The sequence below is a fragment of the Dufourea novaeangliae genome, unplaced genomic scaffold (assembly GCF_001272555.1).
Source record: "Dufourea novaeangliae isolate 0120121106 unplaced genomic scaffold, ASM127255v1 scaffold12, whole genome shotgun sequence".
Lineage (NCBI taxonomy): Eukaryota > Metazoa > Arthropoda > Insecta > Hymenoptera > Halictidae > Dufourea > Dufourea novaeangliae.
The window spans coordinates 708,103-731,180 of record NW_015373886.1 but is presented as its reverse complement, the minus strand read 5'-3'; the positions used below and the strand labels follow the sequence as shown (position 1 = coordinate 731,180).

The 23,078-nt window shown below is 37.7% G+C and overlaps 1 protein-coding gene across 1 annotated transcript in view; it reads right to left on the bottom strand.

Annotated features, from left to right (window-relative positions):
* Nucleotides 1–566: 566 nt before the first annotated feature.
* Nucleotides 567–23,078, bottom strand: part of LOC107194681 (ras-GEF domain-containing family member 1B-like) — a 349,908-nt gene continuing 327,396 nt past the window's right edge. Inside the window, exons 6-12 of the mRNA XM_015584343.1 lie at nt 22,595–22,711; nt 21,784–21,897; nt 21,369–21,512; nt 7,925–8,127; nt 1,348–1,499; nt 984–1,056; nt 567–767 (exon numbers count right to left, since the gene is read on the bottom strand). Of these exons, the coding sequence (XP_015439829.1) occupies nt 746–767; nt 984–1,056; nt 1,348–1,499; nt 7,925–8,127; nt 21,369–21,512; nt 21,784–21,897; nt 22,595–22,711 (825 nt within the window). The 3' untranslated portion in view covers nt 567–745. The remainder of the gene's footprint in view (nt 768–983; nt 1,057–1,347; nt 1,500–7,924; nt 8,128–21,368; nt 21,513–21,783; nt 21,898–22,594; nt 22,712–23,078) is intronic.

Genomic DNA, 23,078 nt, shown 5'->3' with positions numbered 1-23,078 from the left:
GTATCCGGGAACGCTCTTTTCGCTGGCCTCGGGCTTAGGAACTATACTTACTGCTACGCGGATACTGTCCGGTGAATTTTTCGTGCTCGTTCTAACGGACCGGGTCTCGAGGATCCGTAGACGACTTCAATCGGTGCAGTCAGCTTCCGGTTCCGGCGCTCGAGCTTACCCAGTTCCTTCGAACTATCGTGACGCGTCGTGTGAGCGAAGAAATGGAACTAAACGCGATTGAAACCGTTCGTGTACATGAATCACTACACGCACGATACGTGAATGTTGCAGCGAAATGTTACATCGCGAAGAAATTTATGGATGTAATAAAGGAAGTGCGTTCGGTGATTTCTGTATCGTCGATGAAACGGAAGGAAATAAGGTTTGTTGCACCGAGAAAAATCACGACTGCACCGATCGTTTGATGGTATATCTAAACGATGCCCTTGAAACGACGCGAGATCACTACACGGTGAAATTCTCCCTCCGATGTTTCTGTTCTTATTACTCACGAGCGCATCGCTGTATCGGAATTTTCTTTTTCTTCTTTGCACAGTTCAGCGTCCCCGGGCGAGTCTCTTGTTCACCATTCGGATGTTTCGTTCTTGTTTCTCTATTTTTCTTTTTGCTTCTTTTCGCCTGTACGAAGGCTGTTTAACGTTTTAACTGTGTTAACGTTTTGTTGGAAAGCGTCGGTTTACATGCCGGTCAGCTAATATCGCTCCCGTTCGACGCGTTGCGCGGCAGCGTTTTTTCACTGAGCATTTAGTTCGGACCTGTTGACAAGAAATTCAAAAAGAAAGGATATGTTTCGTGACGCGGGTGGTAATTTTTCTGATGATATTACAATTAAGTTTGACATTTTGTAAATATTTGCCGAATGACAAGAAAGATGGAACAGTATTGCAAACTGAGTATTGGAAATCATTGATCGATTGAGAATACTTCATTTCTTGTATTGAGGGAGTAAATACATTGTTAATATTACTTACTTTAAAGCTTTATAACGTTCTTTTTCCGGGTTGTTGTCTGGTGGTTCACATTCGAACGATGCCAAAGCCAGGGCTGTATTAGATGTACAAAGAAAATTTACTATTTAATATGGTTTATACAAGACAATATATAGAAATTTTTATCCTTTAATTTTATAACTCTGACGAGCAAGTCATTTTTTAACATTTATTACAATAAAGATATTCTTCTGACTATAAAAAATATGCATAGTTAATTATATTTTTGAATTTGTATGAATAAACGAGCGAGTTATTGCATGTTCGTTACAATTTCGTCGGTCAAAGCTTGAACACTTCTGTTTCACAGTGAGTAAATCCATATAAAATATATTTAATAGTTTACCATTTTCCGTCAGCACCGGGCTAGCTTGGAGAAACGCAATGACACGCGGGTTCTTCTCAAATGGGCACGCAACTTGTTTCCAGGCGATGAATTCCGTCACCTGCTTCGCCAGTTGCCAGAATTTCTCGAAATTAATGTGGCCATTCGGTAGCCTGGAACAACGATTATAGAGATATATTAATAATAATCTCATTATCAATAAATTATCCATTTCATATCCATATTTCATTTTCATATTTCATATACATTTTATAATGTACGACTGCTTTTAACGATTTTAGAGATATTAAAAATAGATTTTCATTACTGTAGATAAGTAAAGGAGAGTTTTAAATAATTAATAATGCTATGTATGTATAATAGTGTCACGTATCAACGAACTTACGTTTCATTAAAATGTTCTGAAAACGTAACATAGTTATAAAACTTCATTAACAGATGTAGTTCATAACATATTTACTTTTAATACGGTTCTGTCAAATATTACATAGAACCAATGGAAGGAATCATTGCTTTAATGGAAAGCCTCGTTTACCTTCATTTCGTAAACTCCAATTTTCGAAGTTAAACAAAATATTCATTAACTCTGCACTGTATGAAAATATCCACTGTTTTATTATTAGTATCATATTTCTTGTTAAGCAAGAATATTCCGTTCGAGATACAGCAGATCGATAATCGCGCGGTCGAATCCTTTAATGTGCACACGTTGTCACGTGTTTACGTAGCGCGAGGCGTTACCCCGCAGGATGGAGGTTGTTTGTTATTTTGTTAAATTAATTTCGGATATACCCGATCACATTAGCTCCTCTCCCCATCCCTCGATACGCATAGATACACGAACTTAATGGTTAGCCCCATAGATTTCAGGATTACTCTATATTAATCAATCTTCCGTTTGACGTATGCTTGGATTGATTTGAATTTAATGAGACCTCCTTTCATTCTACTGTATGAGTTTGAAATTAATTAATTTAGACATGTATTAATACACATCTCGCGAGACGCATGAAGAAATTCGTACAATGCAATCGGAAGTGAACGATAAGATAATACTGAAACAAGAACAATATGTATTTTCATATTACAACTTAGTATCGGTTGAATGTGTATCTAAGAACCACTTTCCCTAACACGTTCTTCATTTTTTTTACAGACGTATAGGTACGTTTTTCAAATCCTGTTAGAATGTGTTTTACTTTGGGTTCTGAAAGTAAAAACATTAAGAAATAAAATTGAATAAAGTATAATTTCTCTTTATGTCTCCAATTATTTCGATTAATGTTAATTAGGTCTAATTACAGCATTCAGTCTTTTATCTAATTAGGTCGCGTTTATTACATGACGACCCAATCTCCACAACAAATTTCATCTGCTATACGTATTCTCTCCGTGAGTTAATATTGAAACAGAATATTTCATTTGGCAATAGGAAAGTTTATAGGGAGAGAAGCTTTTGGCGCTTCTTCATTTTGTAATTTCAAGAAGTGGGTTCAAAGTGGTCAGTTTGCGAGGAAGACGCGGAAAGTTTCGAAGTAGTCCCTTCAAGTTCTATATAGACTTTGAAGGCAATGTGATTTTATGTGCAAATAATCTCGGAACTTTTTAAAATTATTCTTTGGGTAATAGGTAAGGGCACACACAGACTGTTCCAGAGGAATTATAAAAAGATTTCGGTCATATGTATTCATATAATATTATGATGAAAAAAAGTATTTGTCGCGAGTCTGAATATCTGTCATTTAAGTGCGACTGGGAAAGAACGATTTCGCTTTGTTTGGGAAATTGTAGACATGTTTGGTGCGTCGTTAACACTAGGTGGTGATTTGGCTAACGCGTCTGTTCATTGCATTCCGTTTCTACTTATTTTCTAGCATGAATTCACGCGTTGCAGATGAATCTTCAAATTCAATTTTCTTGAAAACTAAGCTTTGGATGAGAAACTGTAATTCTGTTTTTTCGACTTATTTTTGCACGTAGAATCACTCCCACCCCCGAGCGTACCACCTGTCCGGCCACAACCTGTGTACATCGAACATTGTTCATTCATGGTACAAATAATTTTTCTGCGAATTTCTCGGAAACTAAAACCAAACGACGGTAACATGCACAGAAATCAGTTGTTCTGAATGAGGACTTTGACAACAAATTTCAAGGTCACTGAAATCGGTACGGAGTCAGAGATCTAAATAATTACCCGCTCTACTCCATCTTCTCCTACTTTTCCACTACTTAATTTCTCCTTCCCCCTATCATCTTGCGACCGCCAGATTACAATATATCCAACCTACTGGTGTCAAATTAATTTACAAATTTCTAGAATCGAAAATATAATCAATATTAGTTTCCGTTGAAACTTGGAACAGCACGCGACGGTTAATAAAATACGTATTATTCCATAATATTTTCCCGAAATGTACACACCGTTGCAAAAGATTTCAACAAATTCGTAAAGCCTGAAAATAAATCCCACCGCCTCGACCACGGATTTCGACTCGATTCCCACCAAGAAACTGTTCCCCGTAACTCGCCTACCTCAAGAATCCCAGATCACCGAATATCCCCACGCTACGAAACCCTATGCAAATCAGCATCCACAAAAAAAAAAAAAAAAATCGATACTCGCCAGCTCGAAACTCGTCGTTTCGAAGTCTGTTCGCACAGTGCCGTGTTCCCGTTTCCCGAACTTGTCGGATTCAACCGAGAGGAGGAGGGGAGGGGAAAAAAAACGGGACGAGTGTTCAGCGTTTCGTCGCTCGCACACTATGCGGCCTGAAACGAATTTTCCCCCGGGTAACGATCTACAGAACGATACAACTGTCCGCGAATAGAGGGGGCACGCGTTTTCGAAGGCGTCGGAAAATTACGAATCGAACTTGGGCAATTTATCGTCGGCAGGATGTACGCGAAATTCCGGGGCGCATACAAGCGATCCTCGTTCCTACGGGCCAGGCGTAACGCGCACGTAACAGACGTTTACATATACGGGCAACCATTCGTCTTCCCGTTGCCTGGATCCTCGAATGGATCGGCCAATACCTATCCACAGCAACCGAGAAACCCATCTTCCCTACGCGGTTCCACGACCACCCCCCGATCACCATCCCTCTACCCCTGCGACTCGGATCGAAATTCCATTACGGATTTTGTCCACTGGAGGGGTGATGGGAAGGGATGGCAGATAATTGGTTAGAGCTAGACCCTTTTTTCCTTATTAGACTGTGTATAGGGGACGCATCGGGAATCGATGCAGAGCCTTCCGTCTGAAGTTATTGATACTTTGACGCGATTGAAGATTCTTGGAATAGAGACTCGTATCGAGGTTGGAAGTGCTGCGAAACGCGTCGAGGGTAATTATTGGAATTCGGTTGCGTTTGGGTATTGTGGAGATAAAGTTTTCAGTACGGACTTGATGCCTGCTGGTTTTTGGAGCCTTCATTTGTAGCTGTCGACGAATTAACCCTGTAACGCCGAGTGCCACGTTTTCGGAACGTTTGGTTATAATATGTATAATACAGAAAATAGAATGTTTATGGAGTTTATATTTTATATATAATATTTTTATACATTATTTTTTTTAGATCACGCGACATAATTAGTTATGTACCATTATATCTGCCCCTTCGGACCAGCACTAATTCATGTATATTACCTGTTTTTTCTGTGTTGCAAATGCCTCTAAAATAGACAAACAAAATAGACTGACATGTGATATTTATGAATTACCCTAGTAAATAATATATATACAATACCATTAGAGACGTTCCTCTATGGCCTAAGTAGAAAAATCACAACATAATATTAACAATTTATAATTTATTTATATAACTTTGTTTCTTCTTAAATAGGTCACTTCAAATTTCACGAACTATAATTGTGAGGGTTACGTGTATACAAAATTATTACATAATACGAATCTATACGGAATAGAATACTTTGTCCAATTAAAATTACATCGACCACACTATTTCCTTCGCCGTTACTTAATTAACATTGTGCGACTACTCATCATTATACAAAACCAAGCATTCGATTCACCAGAAAATAGCAGTGACGTCTGCGAAACGTTTCCCGACAGAGATTATTGCAAATTTCTCTCACGTGAACCCGTCCGAAATCAGCGACAGCTTTGGATCCGGCTTCACGGGCTAAAACCCATAATGCACAGGCATTTGTCTGGAGTCTGCGATCGTCTTGGAGCAATTTGTATGCCCCTGTCTGCGCCAGGCGATCTGTTCCAGCAATTCAGGGAAAACGTTCGCCTGTGCTGTGTTCCGACGTTGGCCCTCCTGCGAACGTAGGTACACATTTTGCCCGAGACTGCCGTTCCTCCGCCATTTCGGAGATAGCGCGCGCTGTTGCGAGTTTAATGCGCATATGTTATGCGTTGCAACGGCCGCTGCATATATGCAAGCCACCACTCGCGGTATTATGCACGCAGTTGTCCAGTAAATACCGCCTCAAGTAGCCGGAACAGTTTCGGATAGGATTTCTTTTTTTCGTTCCTGGACTAAAGTCCACGCGACCACGTATACCGAGCTGTCGAGGAACGATCTCATTTCGGCCGTGCAATCGTACGCATAATGAGTTCGTCGAATAAAAAGCACGGTCCGTGTCAGTGTAATGATTAAACAAGCCCGATTGTTGTTAAATATTCGCGACGGTAGTCATATGGCTACATACTAATTACGAAGTAAAATATTAGTATCGTGCATTTTTTTATACCCGTGAGTATATATATAATAAGTTTTTCTGGTTTTATATAGACAGCGAGACTCTAAAGGTCTCTAAATAAAACGTATTCGTTAATACGATTAGTCCTGGAATTTTCAAAATATCTCTTTGTATGTGTGAAGACACGTACTGTAACAGAATTTCAGTTTACATTTTAATCTTAATCTGTGCATAATTCATCTCGACGATCACTCTTTTCATGCAATAATTAAGTAAACATCGTCAACGTATTTGTAAAAATATAGACTTTCGAAATAGATTATCAAGCACATGTGACTAATAACGAGAAAATAGTAGAGGCAATGTATGTACAGGGTCGGAAATGTTAATAAGAAAAGCGAACACCGAAAGTATTTTGCTTTTCCTTCTCCTCGATCTCTGTTTCTCTCTGTCTCACGCCCTATTCACTCTTCTCGTCTTTTCAGCAACTTCTACTCGAGGCTACGGGGAAACAACTTTTGCTATTACAAGTTTAATAAGTTTACACGTGGAACCCGGGGGAAGAAGCGAACAGGGGGGGGGGGCGTTTTTCGCGCACAGGAAGGCGAAGGAAATGGCATGGCACATTCGTCGTCGTAATAAATACGCCCGACAAAAAGGACCGAAGAAGAGTCGACCCGCTTTGCGGGAGACCGAGCTCTCGCGTCGACGTATCACCATCGTCAGAACAAAATTATCGAAGCTTCAAAAGATCGCCAACAAAAAAGAAAACTCGGCTTTGGCGTTTCTGGATGGGAAATCGTCGATCGTGTTTCACAGCGCTCGAGGAATCCACGCCGCACCTCTGGGTGAACTTAGATTACTTTATAATTATTCCTGCGAGCTCCCGGATGAAATTTTGAAATCTCGCGGGGAAATGGGAATTCGTGGCACCGCGTGCAAACGATTGTTTACGCGAGCATCAGAAATGTAATATCGAGTATATCAGTGAATCAATACTTGTTTCTAAAGAAATTACCGATCTACACTGTGTTATACATTTCTGTAATTAAGTTGCAGTATCTTGGATGGTTATTATTGAGCGAAAGATCAGGAAGATATTTTTTAAGTGGAAATGGTCTACTCATTAATATACTGTGAATGATTAGATAAATTCATGTTTTTATAGATCATTTTATAAAGACTTGAGGTCAAGAGGTATTTATTTCACCTGTGAAGGAATTTATTAAGGAAAAAGTAGATCACGAACTTTATTGATTTTTGGTTCATTCTGTGTTACGTATTGGCCTATATCATAAATTTATACTATTCATAGTTTAGTTATTAAATGTGTAGACTGTATACATATATTTATGTAAATTCTACTTTATAAATACTGTAGAAGTGGTTAAAAATTTGTAACATTATGTATGTAACGTATATAATAACCGTAAGCTTTATAAAACAAAGTATTGAGTGTTTTGTTCGGTACACTGCAGCAATTTTGTAGGACCCTGTTTAGAAAAACTAGTACCTTAGCTTCATAAAAACAGTGTAAGATGTTAGAGAAGAATAGCTAACAGATATTATTAAGGAGACATGTGTTTGTATTCTTTTATAAACAAATATTAAATTTGGTAAAAAATAGTGGATTATTTATTGCCTAATATTAAATAAATAAGAGACTAATTCTTCGAAATATCTAGAAGGAGGCCCTTAATACAGACGACGGAACGAGCAAGGGAAATGGACGAAAAGTTAATGAAAAGTGCTTGTCAATTTCACCGGGACGTAAGTTGTAATTACTTAGAGCGTGAAAGCGGGACTGAATCTCTTGAATTTTTATCAAACTTGAAATTTCCTCGAGTGCCCTTAAATGATTAATGCGACCAAGGGTGGGAGTAAGGTGAGGTTTTTTACTCACTTGTTGCTGCATCCCTCGTTCAGGAAGTAGAGATCCTTGACCAGCAAGCTGAAGAAGGGCACGACGATTCTCTGCCTTTCGTCCGTAGCGCCGGCGCTACGCCACATCGCCGCTTTCAGTGTGCTGCGATAGCTACTGAAATTGCTGCTCGGATCCATTTGATGCTCCAGAATCGAGAACTTCGCCAGCTGTACCTTTGACCACTGTAACAGAAAATCATTTTCGGTGCTAAGAGATTTCGTTTGTTCGTTCCTTTACTGAAATCTGAGAGAACGACCATTTTGTTTATATATGTCTTTGAAAAGATTCCAATGTTAAAATAACGTTGAATGATTTTTTTTTCGTTGTAGTGACTTTTTTTATAAAGTGATTACTATAATATAAATTATTTGTACATGGAAATGTGGTGATTGAAGCTACTGATTGCTTTTTTTAATAAAGAATTAATGTGTCTAGTAAATTATATTACACATGAATGTATCGAAGAAGTACAACATCCTGCAGATACCATTTGTAGAGATGAAGCTATGTATTTTGTTAATGGAGCTTCATACCTTTCATTGCATTGATTGCAGTTATTCATTTTCCACATGACAATATTAACCACTATAATGACCAGCTAGTAACGCGAGTAACTTTCACCAGCGGCCGAATGTTTTTGTCAAGAACTAACAAACTATGGTTTTTATTAGGTATGCAAAAATATTCAGTAATTTTAGATATCTGAAAAGTACCGATTGACACTTATATGCCATTGTGGCATCATCGATCGTCATACTGTTGAGATACTTTATTTAAGCATTAAATAAATAAAATATTGGTACTAAAAAATATATTGGTACTATAAAATATTGGTGTCTATTAGCATATCAGTATACAGGGTGGAACTAGATATAGGTTGAACATTTGAATTAGTGTTAGTGGATTTCAAACAGACTTGAAAATGTCCTATATACTAGCGCATGCACGTATATCAAATTAAGATAACAACGTTAAATGTAATAAAACTAAACATAGAAGTTTAAATCCGGTTTAAGGATTACGTTGAAGAAGTTTAACGATCGAGCATAAAGTTTTATTGCGGAATATAAACTTTCTTCATTGTCTCCAATGATTGGATCTTTCGCAAATAGTCTTTGCTATCCCTGTCTCAATCAATATAACCACTTTCAACTAAATAAATTATTCCAAATCGAATTATTTACGTGACGTGTCCCCTTTTCATACTCCATTTGAAGGATAAGGGGAAGAAGCAAGGAAAGTCACAAAACAGTTGTATCGAGGTAATCCATTTTTAATACTAGAGTTCACCACTATTTTTAACCATTAGACCATCTTTAACGTTATCTTATGTAGACATTTCAATTGTGTAACACTTTGTGATTCGACAGTTCTGTAGTCCCAGTTGGCACCAATAAAATGCGTTATATACCGTAAAATCATAAAAACTGGACGTCCCTTCTTTTCCTCATACCCTTCAATTTGTATGTTCTTCTACTTAGTTTTATACTTGTTTTTTTCGGCGTCCAAAATTAGTCACAGGTCAAAATATAAATGACAGATATCGAGGGAGGTTTAAAGGCGTGTCATGAACAAATCGGGAAAGAGGGTATGATGGTGGAGTAGCGAGACGATCAAGGAAACAAGACACAAAGAAGAGGCACGATAGAAACGACGGGGAGTAGGTCAACAGTAGAGGAGCAGGGTCAGAAAGCGAAGGTAACTATCTGACCGTGCAGACGGCGGATAGAATTCGATATATCGGAATGGTGGAACGGGTATCAAGTAGGAGGCAATGGGATCGGCTCGATTACATTTTATCCAGACGGTCGAGTCAGATGCACGTATTGTCTGTCGTGACCAGGTAGCGTTTTGGCTCGTCGTCGCTTCGCGTGTATGCTCGATCGTGTTAAAGCGTCAGCGTGCAGGAAAGAAGGGTGTGAGGAATAAACGTAAAGGATTTTGTGAACGTCAGCCGTCGATGTCAAATAGGATCTGATTGAATAGAAAAAGTACAGAAGTTTGGACTATGCTGTTTCTGAGATTAGTGGTTAAGGTACTATTACTGAAACAGTTAATACTGCGTAACAACTAATATCCTGTATTCCTTTTGCTCTGAAATAAAGCGTACCAGTAGAATATGAATAATTTCTTATGATCTTGTTCAACCTGGTGAATTGAGTCACGTGTGACCCAGAGAAATATTAAGTATTTTGACTCGAAGTATTGCAACACGAAATGTTTCAACCTGAAATGATTTAACTCGAATCATTTTGATTCGAAACATTCGAACTCAACACATTTAACTCGAAATATGTATCCAAATTCAAAATGTGTCGACTCGAAATGTTTCAACTTAAAATGTTTCAGCCCGAAATGATTTCATTTGAAATATTTTAAATCGACACATCTGACTCGAAATGTGTATTCAAATTTAAAAATACGTGTTCAAATTTAAAATGTGTCGACTTGAAATATTCAAACTCGAACTATTCCAGCTTTAAATATTTAATCTCAGTCTATCCTGGAAATAATATAAATTGATCGAATAATGAAGAAATAAACAAGGAAAACAAAATTGCTACTCTGCATACCGCGCTTCAGTTTTCAAATTAATCGTGTCAGAGCATTAACGTGCTTCATCAATATTCAAATCCCGTGAATTCTATCTGAAACCGGTTTACGTTAAATTTAGAGATGCGGAAGTGCCGGTTTTTACCTTTTCGTCGCCTGTTAACGACCATCGATATCACCGGGCGACGTTAATTAATATTATTTCCGCGTCACGCGTACCTACACGGCACCGCTGATGCACGTTCGCCTGGGCGTTAATTTCCGAATTAAAGCGCGCAAATACGCGACAGACGAGATTAATTCCAACTTCTAACGGCGACGTTTTCATCGTTCTCGAAGTTAATTCAATTATTACCCCCTGTCTGGCATGGATGCCGCGGGAAACTCGAAGCCGCTACGCGACGCGGGTTCATTCGTAGCGCAGAAACTACTGGTTTCAAGATGGAAGAACAACGGGTCCCGTTGTGTCTTCTGACGTTTCATGCACCGTTGCAGCTAAATTAAAAATTAAGAACATTCAGGAAATCGGACTTTACATCTGAAATATAGAAACTCCGGTCAACTATTTTTTCTTTCCAACAAGTTAATAGATTTTTATCGCAATCAGTCACTGGTCAGTGTTTAAAAAAATAGCTTAAGCAGAAATAGAATACTTTGAACCAAATTTTCACTGTTTTCTAGTAACATTTATTTCTTTTCACATAGGTAACATGCATAATCATGAAGTTAAGAGCATTGTACTGTTTGTCTATACAAGGTGGATGAGGGTGGACCACTTGGAATATCTACGTTATTTCTGAAGATACGAAAAGGTTATATTTACAAGAGTTTTACAGTACCAAGGGGGTTAAAGTATGCCAGTAATAATTTTTTTGGGAATACAAGGTTTAAAGGTCATCCCTACTTTTTTCAATGGCATGCTATATTCTTTTGTTTCTTTGTTTGGACATGTTATAGTACCCTCAGCACTATAAAAGTTTTGTAAATAAAGATTTTCCATATCTGTAAAAATAACTAAGATATTCCAGGTGGTTAAAGTTATTGGTCTGCTCTGTATATGTACTTATTGTCAGTTTGCTATACAAAGATACGTTTTAAACATTTAACAGATCTATCGACTCTGTGAACACGAGAAGTACCAACAGAATTGAAACGTACACAGTAAAAGAGGGTGAGAACAAAAACAGTCAATTAAATTTTCATTTAAAGCGACTGAATTAATACTGTTCGTGGCTGTTTATGCAGTACAAATAGTAAAATACTTTCACCAAGGGGGTGAATTTCCGATAGTATGAACGTAAAACATGGAAACAAAGCACGAATAAATTTGCAAAGTCTTATTTAAAAAGTAACGAAGTTGTCAATATTTATGACGACGAAGTAAATACACAACGTGAACGAATATAAATGAAAGAATAGTAATTAATTCCACTGTGTGATGTCAAATATTTAGAAGTTACCGATGCGTTCAATTTTGTAATATTAATCGTGTAATAGTTTACAAAATGTTTAATTAATGGTAACTCATCCGTTAAAATGGTCCTGTATTTCCCATAAAATTACTAGCCATTTGTAGCTCTACTTTGGAGCAATTTACCGAAAACTATTTCAATGTTGTAATTTGGATACGCTAATTCGCATTCATTAAACTGAATTTCGTTTATTCCGGACTTTTCCGTCCGGCCAATTGAACCGCGGGGCCAGTCGGCACGCGTTGAATGTTCGTCAATTTTAACACTTGCTACCGTAAATCGAATAGACTGTCATCGAGTTGGCAGGCATTAAATTTTTTTTCCGCTTTAAATGCAGGCTTGAACGAACGCGCTCCTCGATATGACTGCACTTTCGAATTGGTATTCGCTACGTTCACCTCGAATGCATTAAAAAGAATATTGGTGAACAATTTTGTCTTTTGTCGAATTCAACGAAGGATGCACGACTTTGCGATTCAATTGGAGGCTTAAGCCTTTGTGGCGTCAGAACAGAATCTTTTATTTAATTATGCTACTTTTATATTCCAAATTATACAAATAATTTGTTCATTGCAAAGCCATTTACTATTTTAAATATTAAGTTTCAATAAACACTGTAGTAAATTCTTGTTTGAAGAAAAATGCCTATATATTTTATAGAATTTTATATAATTTAAATAAATGGAAATATATCAATAATAGCATTTACAAAATTATGAAACCATCCATAACCAACGACAAAACCAATGTCAACACATTTTAAGAATTGTGCCATATTTTAACAGACGTCCAAACATTCCAACGAAGCATAGTTCACATACATTCATCTTTTATGATTTAACCACCGCAATGTCTAAATATTCACGCCGTCACTGTACTTTATCCCAGTCCTTTCTACTTCAGATAGAATGTGCTTCAGATGAAATATCGATGGAACGGTTCGAAACAACAGACCTGTCTCTGTACGGATGAAATTATTCTTCCCAACGGTGAGAAACAGTACCAAAGGGAGAAAGCACGTTGGAACCATCGACAGATAATGGTCCAAGCGCAACGTGACCTCTCTTCGAGTCTTTTGCGACGACATTTCAGAGAACGATCTATCGGAGATCTTGAAGAATTATTAAACGGAATGATATATTAAGGATATCCTGCGTGAAGACCGAGGGGTCGGAACTCTTTACAACTTCGTGGACTTTGGAGCTCCATCGCGCTGGGACTAAATTCTTCAAGGATCGTGAATCCTTTTTGGCTCAGACTGCATTCGACGAATAGGTTGAGGGAGAGAGACTCCTATTCGCCGCGGGAGCCATTTTTCTCCACGCGACTCGATTCGATTTCTCGGGAAATGTTCTAGCGGAATGAAAAAAAAAGAAAACACTGGGAATCGGAGATTCCTGCTAGATCCGGTAAATTGAAACTGGATGGTCGCGGAAGCTGCTTTAGGATAAAGTCCTGCGGGACAACACCGAAGAAAGGATAGAATGTGTTTTGGTGGCGACGAAGACTGGAATTTTGATTATGTGAAATTGTGAAAGGTATTAGAGATTATTAATTAAATGTTCATCTCAGGTTTTACGGAAATAGTCGAGCTAAAGTTGAAATATAATAATAACAGCGTCAAGTGTGCATTTGTTTTATTTTATACTGTATTTTAATATGAACTCAGTTAATAAAAGTTAGTAAATAATAAGTAAGAAATTTGTCATATTTAGAATTTGTAGTATGTGTTCTGGGAACATGTCTTAAACTTTTGTTCATATAGGTACTGTAGTATCTACATGTGTGTTTGTGATCTAAATACTTAAAGATTAGGTCAAATAGTATTGCAATTATAATATTTTATAACTAGAATTTCAACAACTAATATTAAATTTCGTTTGTAAAATTACTTAATCCTTATTTATATGTTCATACCTAGATATACGATTTTCGATATTTTCTTTTCCAAACGTTTTACATTTAAAAATCATAGTTTCCTATTGAATTTTTAACTTTGGAACAACGTACTTTTAAAATAGAAAATAAATAGAGCTTTACGATTATGAATTGTACATACACTGTTTTCAAGAAACGAGTTTCAAGAACTCTATTCGTTAACCCAATGTTTCCGTCTGCAACCGCGATTTTCGCGTTTCCAGTTGATTTGCATATTAAAAATTCAATTTGAATCTGACTCGTGCAGTTTTGTCGCATAAAAGCGTGCGGCCGCGTTGCCGAGGGTAGAATGCTTCGGATGATAAATTATTAGGGAGGGGGCCAAGTGGTAGGGCGAGTCAAAGGAAAAGGGGAATGCAAATTCATGCCGGAAATTCGATTTTCCTCGCTCGGCTGCATGAAAAAACCTGAAAATACTGTCGGCTGAATCAGATAAATAGCCTTTTCTCTCGTCGACCCGTTAAATCTTACGGCTGATTTCCCGGAATTCCCTGCGTTTCCTCGAGGCCGATATTTTTTAATTAAAAACCGGACCTTCCGCGTAATCAAAGCCAATAAGTTTCGCAGTCGTTGACTTGAAAATTATTCCCGTGGAAACGGATAAAAAGAATGCCGCGGGTTCAGGGGAGAATCGTCGCGATAAAGTGTAATTAAGTTTTTAAAAGTTCACGAAGTTACGGCGAAAAGTCGGATATTAAATATGCATTAGCCGAACTTAAGTCGAGTTGCAGTTTTATAAAATGTCGAACAAATTTTGAAGTTGGAGAGAGTCGCGAAAGAAGTCGAGAAACCGAAGTTTCGATTAAGTTTCACGACGCAACTGTGTAAATAAAACGAATAAAATTGTCAGCAAACGACATTGTTCAGAATTTTAAGCATGCATGTATTTGTTTAACATTTTTTTATTGTTGCGTTATTACATGTTGTCTCCGTATTTGTTTGATGTTCTAGCGTTATCCTTTTAGATAAAACTGAATGTTACAGGAAATTATTACGAAACAAATATACCTAGTGCCTCGACTAACCATTCCGTAATGTTAAGAAAAACCAAACTTGAATTGAATTCGTTGCCGTATATGTAGTCACAGACGAGATATATGAATACACCTGTCATCCAATGTTTTTTCGTGGCCAGATTTTGTGGCGTCCTTGGGCCCCATTAACATTAGCCACTACCCAATAACACCGATAATGGAATGTCAAACGTCAATAGAAAATGCTTAAGCTACTATGAAGTAATAAAAATTGCCAAAAATATATAATTTCCACCAAACATCAGATTGTCTTCATACAAATCACCTGTCCCAATATTTATCAACGGTAATATACATAATTCCCTTTTGTCGTAGATGAATCTATAAAACTCCGAATATGAAAAAAAAACCATCTACATCCATTCTCTCAAAACATTTTTCCTCGCAATTTCTCGCTCACTCTGCTCGTCCACGTCAGTTAATCGAGCTGCTATTTCTCCGCCTCTAACGTCCACTCGCCACCCCTGTCCTGACGAGAATTTCGTCGAACTCGACCCTCACGCGAATCATTTTCGCTGTACGCCCACGTCGATGAAAATTTTCGAGCAATCTCGACCTGTCGACGCTGCCAAGTCGCGAGAGTCTTTCACCCTCCACTCCCCTGACCCGCGATAATGGACGCGACAGAGGGATGAGGGGTGGCGGGGGAATGGGTATCTGCCGGGCGGATCGTAACGACCGAACGTAATTAGCTTTTTGAGGGGCGAAAAGCGAGCCGAGGGGGTGGTGGTGGGGTTCCTTTTCACGACGGAAGAAGGAGATGTCACTCGCAGATTATCTCTGTGGTAAATTAACCCCCGCGTGTAGCTGGTATCGTTCATCTTCCGGCGACGTCGCCGTATCGGCGGCTTCTCGAACGGCGGAGCCAACGAAGACGGCGACGGCCTCCGAGATAGGTGTCGTGGACGAGTTTTCGACGGGGTAGTTTCGAGACGAAACTCGCGAAAGTTGAAAGTTGCACGGGTGCCCCGTTTCGACGGGCAAAGAGAATATTCTCCTTGGGGTAAATGGAAGACGACGTTGGACAAGGGGGAATCGTCTTCCGGTGGACACGAGACACTCGAGTTTCTTTTCGGTGGGTAATTTATTTTTATTCTCGTTGACGTGATCGAGTTCGACGAACTTATTCTACAGTATGTTTGGTTATAAGTGTATGCATGCTATTTATTTCTCGAACTATTGAAAATACGAAAACATGTTTCACATGAAAGTCGTTTGGTTTCGTGAAGCAAACTTAAACCCCTTTCCCCTTCAGCGGCCCGAAGGTAGATGATATTTAGGAATTTTTTTAAACAATGCGAAAAAGGTATGATAAGAAAACGTCATGATCATTAGTTATTATACATTCAAGTAAATAAAAAAAAGTTTTATTTGAATATTCATGCAGCGTGGCAAATTGTAGGTGGCGCTAATCGTGTTGATCCAAAATTGCACTGTACAAACAGTGCCCACGATATTTCGATGAGGAGTAGTTCGAGATCAAAATTTCAAAAAGATTATTGAATAATATACAATAATATACCGAATGTATAAGACAATCTGGCATAATATACCATAGAATAAAATCTTTAGTAAATTAAAAGCCAACATAAATTACGTCAAAAGCACCATTATAATTTTAGTAATGGTAAAATAGTAAATCTGTAAGTCGTCATTTTAATGGGTTTGGTAGTTTTAGTGTTAAATTTGTTTTCATGTAAATACAGTTGACAAAATTATTTACTCATTATATTTATGCTAGAGACAGAAATGAAACCAGATATACTCGAATGAAAAACGTTCCTTCTCGTTTATAATAAGAATAATTAAACATTATTTTCCAAGGAAAGCTGATCCATTTGGTTATATTAACTACAACATTTGTTATGCCATCCGTTGTACCTAATAAGACGAGAACATTTAATAATAGTACAAGAATTAAACTAACGAGTATCAAAGCAAGGGAGCATTTATCGAATGACAGTTTTTATCAGAACAGCGGTAATTTTTTAATTGGGTTGCTCGGCAAAGTTATCGATGCACCGTATCAATTTCACGTTTATTGTTGGTACCGGCGTTTCGTATCGATTGTTAATTGATTGCATTTCAAAACGCTCATGCACGCTGCCCGAATTATTTTTTCATCCGTAATGCGTTCACGGCGCAGCGGCGCATGTCATCGCGCATGGTTCCACCGTTTGTATATTTCATAGGAGGGTAAAATATGCAACTAGAAACCGGGGAATTGCCATATCTCCCATTAATCTGTCAGTTTAATTAGTTCTGTGTAAATAGGATAAGTTCAAATCCAGTTAAATGGAATAAATACTATGAAGTATATTAATTTCTCAATATAATATAATTTTAAGTTACTCAGTTATATAGAGATTATTAAACAATTAATTTTTGTAAGGAAACATTGTAATATCAAGTTTTAACTGAACCTTTCGTAGTATTTGTAAATACTATTCAAATCATAATTTCATTATATCTTATGCATAAATGGTGTATGTCTATCTTAACTAATAAGTCAACAGGGGTTGCTAAGTATATCATCTCAATATAAGTTGATATTGATCTATAGCAATATACTCGTAAAAATATATTGTAAGTATAATCATTCTCAATTATGATGTCATCATACAACTAATTATCATACTGACAGGGGAGTATATCGATTGTCAAAAATATTTTCGGTATAATCAGTCTATCCGGATATACATACTGATTTGAGGATATCAACTCTAGATTTACAACTATTTACAATATGACAAGATTGTTTCTAAACCACTAAATATTTTGAAATCATATTTACTGTCTATACCACTAATGCTTTCCAGTGCTCAACTTATTTTTACTGTGTCGCGTATAATACCGGATATCATAAAATCGAAAATTTCATTTATCAATTTATTCCCAGATTAGCTGTTGTTTAACAACAATCCAACAAATACTCCATCACGTGTCTGAAGTTTTCCCTTCGAAAAACAGTTTAATCATTTAAAATTTGCCGCTTTTAAGCGGCTCCGAGTCGAAACAAATCGACAACGCTTGCAAACGTGTGAAAAATCCCCTGATATTTTCACGAGTACACAACGATTTGCGCGGAATGATGGCAAAGGGGGGGGGGAGGGGAAGGGTGTGAAAACAAGGTACGTGCGTGACCGAACCGGAGGCATTAAATTTTCATTAACGGAAATTACGAAGCGGGCCACGCCGCTTGGCCGTTGATAGTTCCAGCAATTATTTTAAGCGGGGTCTGTATAAATCAGCTGGCCGAACGAAATGAACCCTGGATAACGGTCCGAGTCGAATGGTGCCGGGGGCTACATGTCCACGGACCAACGACCATGGTCTCGTAATTAAAAACGAGAAAAAACATATGTATAATGGTTCCCGCTCCGCCCCGCAATTTGTTCAAACTGCGATAAAGTCGTACTCGGTCGTCGATTTGTCAGAAACTATCTCGGTTACCCCAGTACAAATAAAATTATCTGACGTTCGTTCCCTTTTTTTCCTGTACACTGGACATTGGTACTGGGTTTTCCCTATCTGGTGAAAAAGTGCTTGAAAGCTTTAGAAGGTTTTACCTTTGGTACAAATATAGTACAGTAGTGCCCTGTATACATACATATATATAGAAGGTATTCGAAATGTGACAAAATAACTCGTCCCGTAAACCTAGTGTTAATGAGGTTTAGCACAGTGATAGAGCTTGGAATTCTGAAGCTAATGATATTTTGTTTCAGTCGCATATGGCCATTGGTTTATGAAATATGTAATGTTCAGTACCGAGGAGCCTTCGAACACTCATCGGAGATTTACTGTATGTGTTTATACATATACCATACATAATATTTATTGATTTATTATTCTTATCTTTTTACTTTTCAGATATTCAAAGTTATTCAATTTTGTCACACGCATTAGCAACAACCATATTTTGTTAATTCTTGAAGAAAACAGCCAGCCATTGGCGAAAATTATTCGCAAAAACTACACGGTCGTCCTACTGTTATGCGAATGTTTTTTTTTGTTCATACTGTTTAGTGATTCGAATGCAATTACTGAAATTGTATTTTCTGTGAACACAATCTATTGCGTTCCGGCATTTCACAATAGACTATTGTTCGGATAAACGTACCACCGATCGTGGAGTCTGTCGCGTTTTCCTTTAGACGCGTTGCGTTCTCATCACGGGCAGAATTTCATTAAGGGGAGAAAATAGGACGATGCACGAAGAGATCCTCACGATCCAGGATGGCAGCAATATTGTGAAGGGACTGACATAAAACGGTTGCGATACGTATTGAATCCTTTTTCTTTGTCTTTCTGGGAAAAGGGGGAGGGAGGAGGACGCAATCGCTGCAGGCGACACACACTTCGATTATTTTCGGAACGCGCACAGTCCTTTTTTCGCAGCGAGAAAGGGCCCCAATAAATCCGTGTTACAATCGACGATCCGTTATTTAGCCCCTTTATCGAAACCTAGAGCCGATTTTATTCGTTTCGGAAGCAAATTTCCATACTGAACCGTACAATGTGGCGAGATTCTGTTGCATTTATAATTACGGACGTCCAAGTAATCCAGTGGGGAGTGGGGGGCGTGGTGAATGAAACCTATTAAAACGGTGAAATGAGATCGAAGTATTCAGAAACGACGTTCAGATCGATGTTGATGGTGGAATTTAATTGACAGGCTTCGATGAAACAATAGCAGTTGGCAATATTACCTTCAGCGGGATCTCACCTGATATAATTAATGAATAAACAGTCTGGAAGAGCTGTTAAAGGACTTCATATGAACAGTAATTTAGACAATTATTCAGAATATTGAAATGTATAGTGGTGTATTAAAATTATTAATTCTTAATAAATAGTTTTGTGGGTTTATATATTAATCTGAAACACACAAATAAAGCGTACCTTTTCATAGAATTTAATAGAATTTAAATTGTATATTTATGCTAATGAAACCTTAAGGAACAAAAAATAATTTCTGTTTAATTGATACTTTGCTGGATTCCTCTGTAGGGAAGTGAAATTGGATGAATATCTACATTCTACTGATAAAGTATTAATCGGAACTAAAATAGTAAAACAAATATCAAATGAAATTCTCATGTCAAATTATGTGGTGGTGTCTGTATTAAAAATAATTTCCTGTAGGTCAGAATTAATCCAACATTCTTTTTTCTACGAATTTTAACTTTAATGAAAACTCTTTTTGTTGCGTACTATTTTGAGTATTATTTCTTTTGTTCAATTTGAAATACAAAAATAACAAAATAATTCATAATTTGAACTTAGCAATTTCAAATGAATCGATGATATTTTCAGTTTCAAATAGCAGTGTTGAAAATAAATTATTGCAAATAGTTAATTCTTATTTTCATTTCAAATAAAATTTGTCCAGATCTGGTTTACACCCAGTGCACTTCGAACTTGATCATAAAATATTTAATCTGTGCTTAGCTGAAATGTTACCGTCACAGCGGAAGACAATAATTCAATCTTCTAGATATAGATATTTTCATCCATAATTGAAATCATTTTTCCACAAAGAATTCCAATATTTTCGTTACCTAAATCCCAGAGCTATAAAGCAATTTTTACCGAGCGAAAGGAAATAGGAATCACAACGATGAAAAATCACAGTCGTATCATTTCTTAATTAACTCGATTCGTACAATTTTTCCTGAAAATTTCTTCCGTTTTCGAATCCGTTCTTGCTCAGAGAAACTACACGAACGTTCGATTCCTGGCGATCCGTCACGGTTAACGCTGGTCGTCGCGGCGCCACACTCGATTTACGAGGATTACAGACCGCTTATTGCCGCGCGCGCCCCCCTCTACGGGGGTGCAAACGAGCGTGGCCAATCCTACGTGCCATCGTCGTATTAACGCTTTTCCGTGCTCGTGTCGTCGCTTCGGCGATGAACGACATTGAAACCAAGACCTCTCGAAACTGTCCCTTCCCGGCCCGTACAATCGATCAGCTCCATTGAATTTTCTTTCTGCATTTTGTAGTCGGTAATTTTATACGTTAAACGCGTTAAATAACGGATTATCGAATTGTGGATCAATTTTGATTCGATCTTTGAAAGAGAGTTTGTAATTAGAATTGAGAAATATGAAAACATAAAAATAGGACTAGTACGTATTTGGTATCTTTATTTATTTAAAGAACCTTTATTTAACATTTCAGAGAAAATTGACGACAGTGCGATATCCCATTTATTTTTACCAAATGAAAATAGTAGTGTATTTGAATAATATGTGACTATGATTAAAATACATAGTGGATAGTACTTTATTTGATTATTTAGTTGTCCTGTCTTATACTTAAAACATGTCGTTTTATTTTGCAATTGAAATATATGATTTTCCAATTCAAGAATGGAGGACTTACGAGTTGCAGTAGATGTAATGGAATAAATTACTCACCGTTTTCTTCAGACGAGATATCGGTGACATATTCAGGCCAGCAATAATTGCCATCAGTGAATTGAAGTTGCCGATATTGAAACATTCACGAGCTGTTTCAATCCAGTATTCAACCACGCGAACACGTTGCTTCTTTTTTGCGTGCTGTAGAATAGAAAATATCATCTTTCAATTTAGTCAATCCTTTTCAGTACCAAAATAATTGCGTGTGAAATAGAGTACCAAATATTAGTTTTTTTCGATCAAATTTGACACTATCTAGCACAACATTCTATAATGTTTTAATTATTCACGTAACGTTTGACTATTTCAATTAATATTATGGGACAAAGTATAATGTATGAATTTAATAATATTTTGAGAACAATATTAAATACTTTGTTTGCTTCTATATAGATTTCATGTTATTGTTTACCTTGCACACTTCAGTTGCTACAAAATAGCTCAGTCTATTAAACCATTGGACGTAAGATTCGAGGTTGCGTGTTTTCTTCATGTCCTTAAAGGATGTTTCCAGATGAGGAGATTCCTATGTAGATAAAAATAAAACATTATAGTTAACGATATAGTTAAACTAATTATTGACGAAGCGAAGAAACGAATTCTTTAATGCTGGCGGAGAGTGATTCAACATGTTGACAGAGTTACAGAATTCGTTGGCCAACCTCAAAGCACGGTCGAAACAACCAAGTTGGCCATACTGAGTACAGTGAGTTTTGATATAAAATAGGTTATGATGACGAGAGTTTCGAGATGGTACATGAATATTTAATAGTTCTATAAACTCCGATCAATTCACGTAAATGTACGCAAATATTCATGTTGATACTGGTATGAAATTGATTCAGAAGTTTCTGTGATAAAGAATATCAATGCGAGTGGTTGACGACCCAAGCGAAATTTCATATTTCCCGGCATTTCCTCCGACTATTTTACTTTTACTGAAAAAAAATTTGAAACATTTAACTTAACGAACATTGTATACTATACTAGAGACTTCGATAAGTATCCCAGAATTTTCTCACATTTTTTGAAAGTTTAAACGAATACAAAATTTAGGCTTCGACAAAAACGATCCGGTTCACCGATGGAGCCTTAAACATCAAAGTCTGAGGTTCCGGTCAAATGGACCCGAACATTGCACGAGGGATAAGTGGACGTCATAAATCCAGAAAATCCAGATCATCCTAACGACGACGATCAGGAGTATAGCGTAGGACACGTACCTTCGCGAAAGCTTGGACGAATTCTTCGGGACCGATGTAGGAGAGCCTCTCGAGTTCCACGTGGGTTAGTTGCTGCGCTAGAACGGTGGCGGAGGGACACAGCTCGGTGATGTCCACCTGAAAAACGACGTGACAGTTCCATTCGGTTAAAGTGTCGAAGAAAGCGTCCCCGAGAAATCGTGGGAAACGGGTGGAGGGTGACGGAAAAGGGGTGAGACGACGACACGGGTAGGGCAGAACGCGATGAATGGGGAGAACGAGGGCGTCAACGAGAACTCGATTCATGGCGAACGCGGGAAAGACAGAAAGCGGAAACGGCCGAACGTGCGGGGACGTCGCGACGCCTCTCTTCTTTTCCTTTCCAATTTCACGTCCTCGTGCTCCGTCGAGCAAATTCGAGCTGGTTCTTATCTGCGCCAACCACAGTTCCGAAGTGGTTCCGGGGGAACCGTCGTCGTCGTAGTCGTCGTCGTCGTCGCGACGC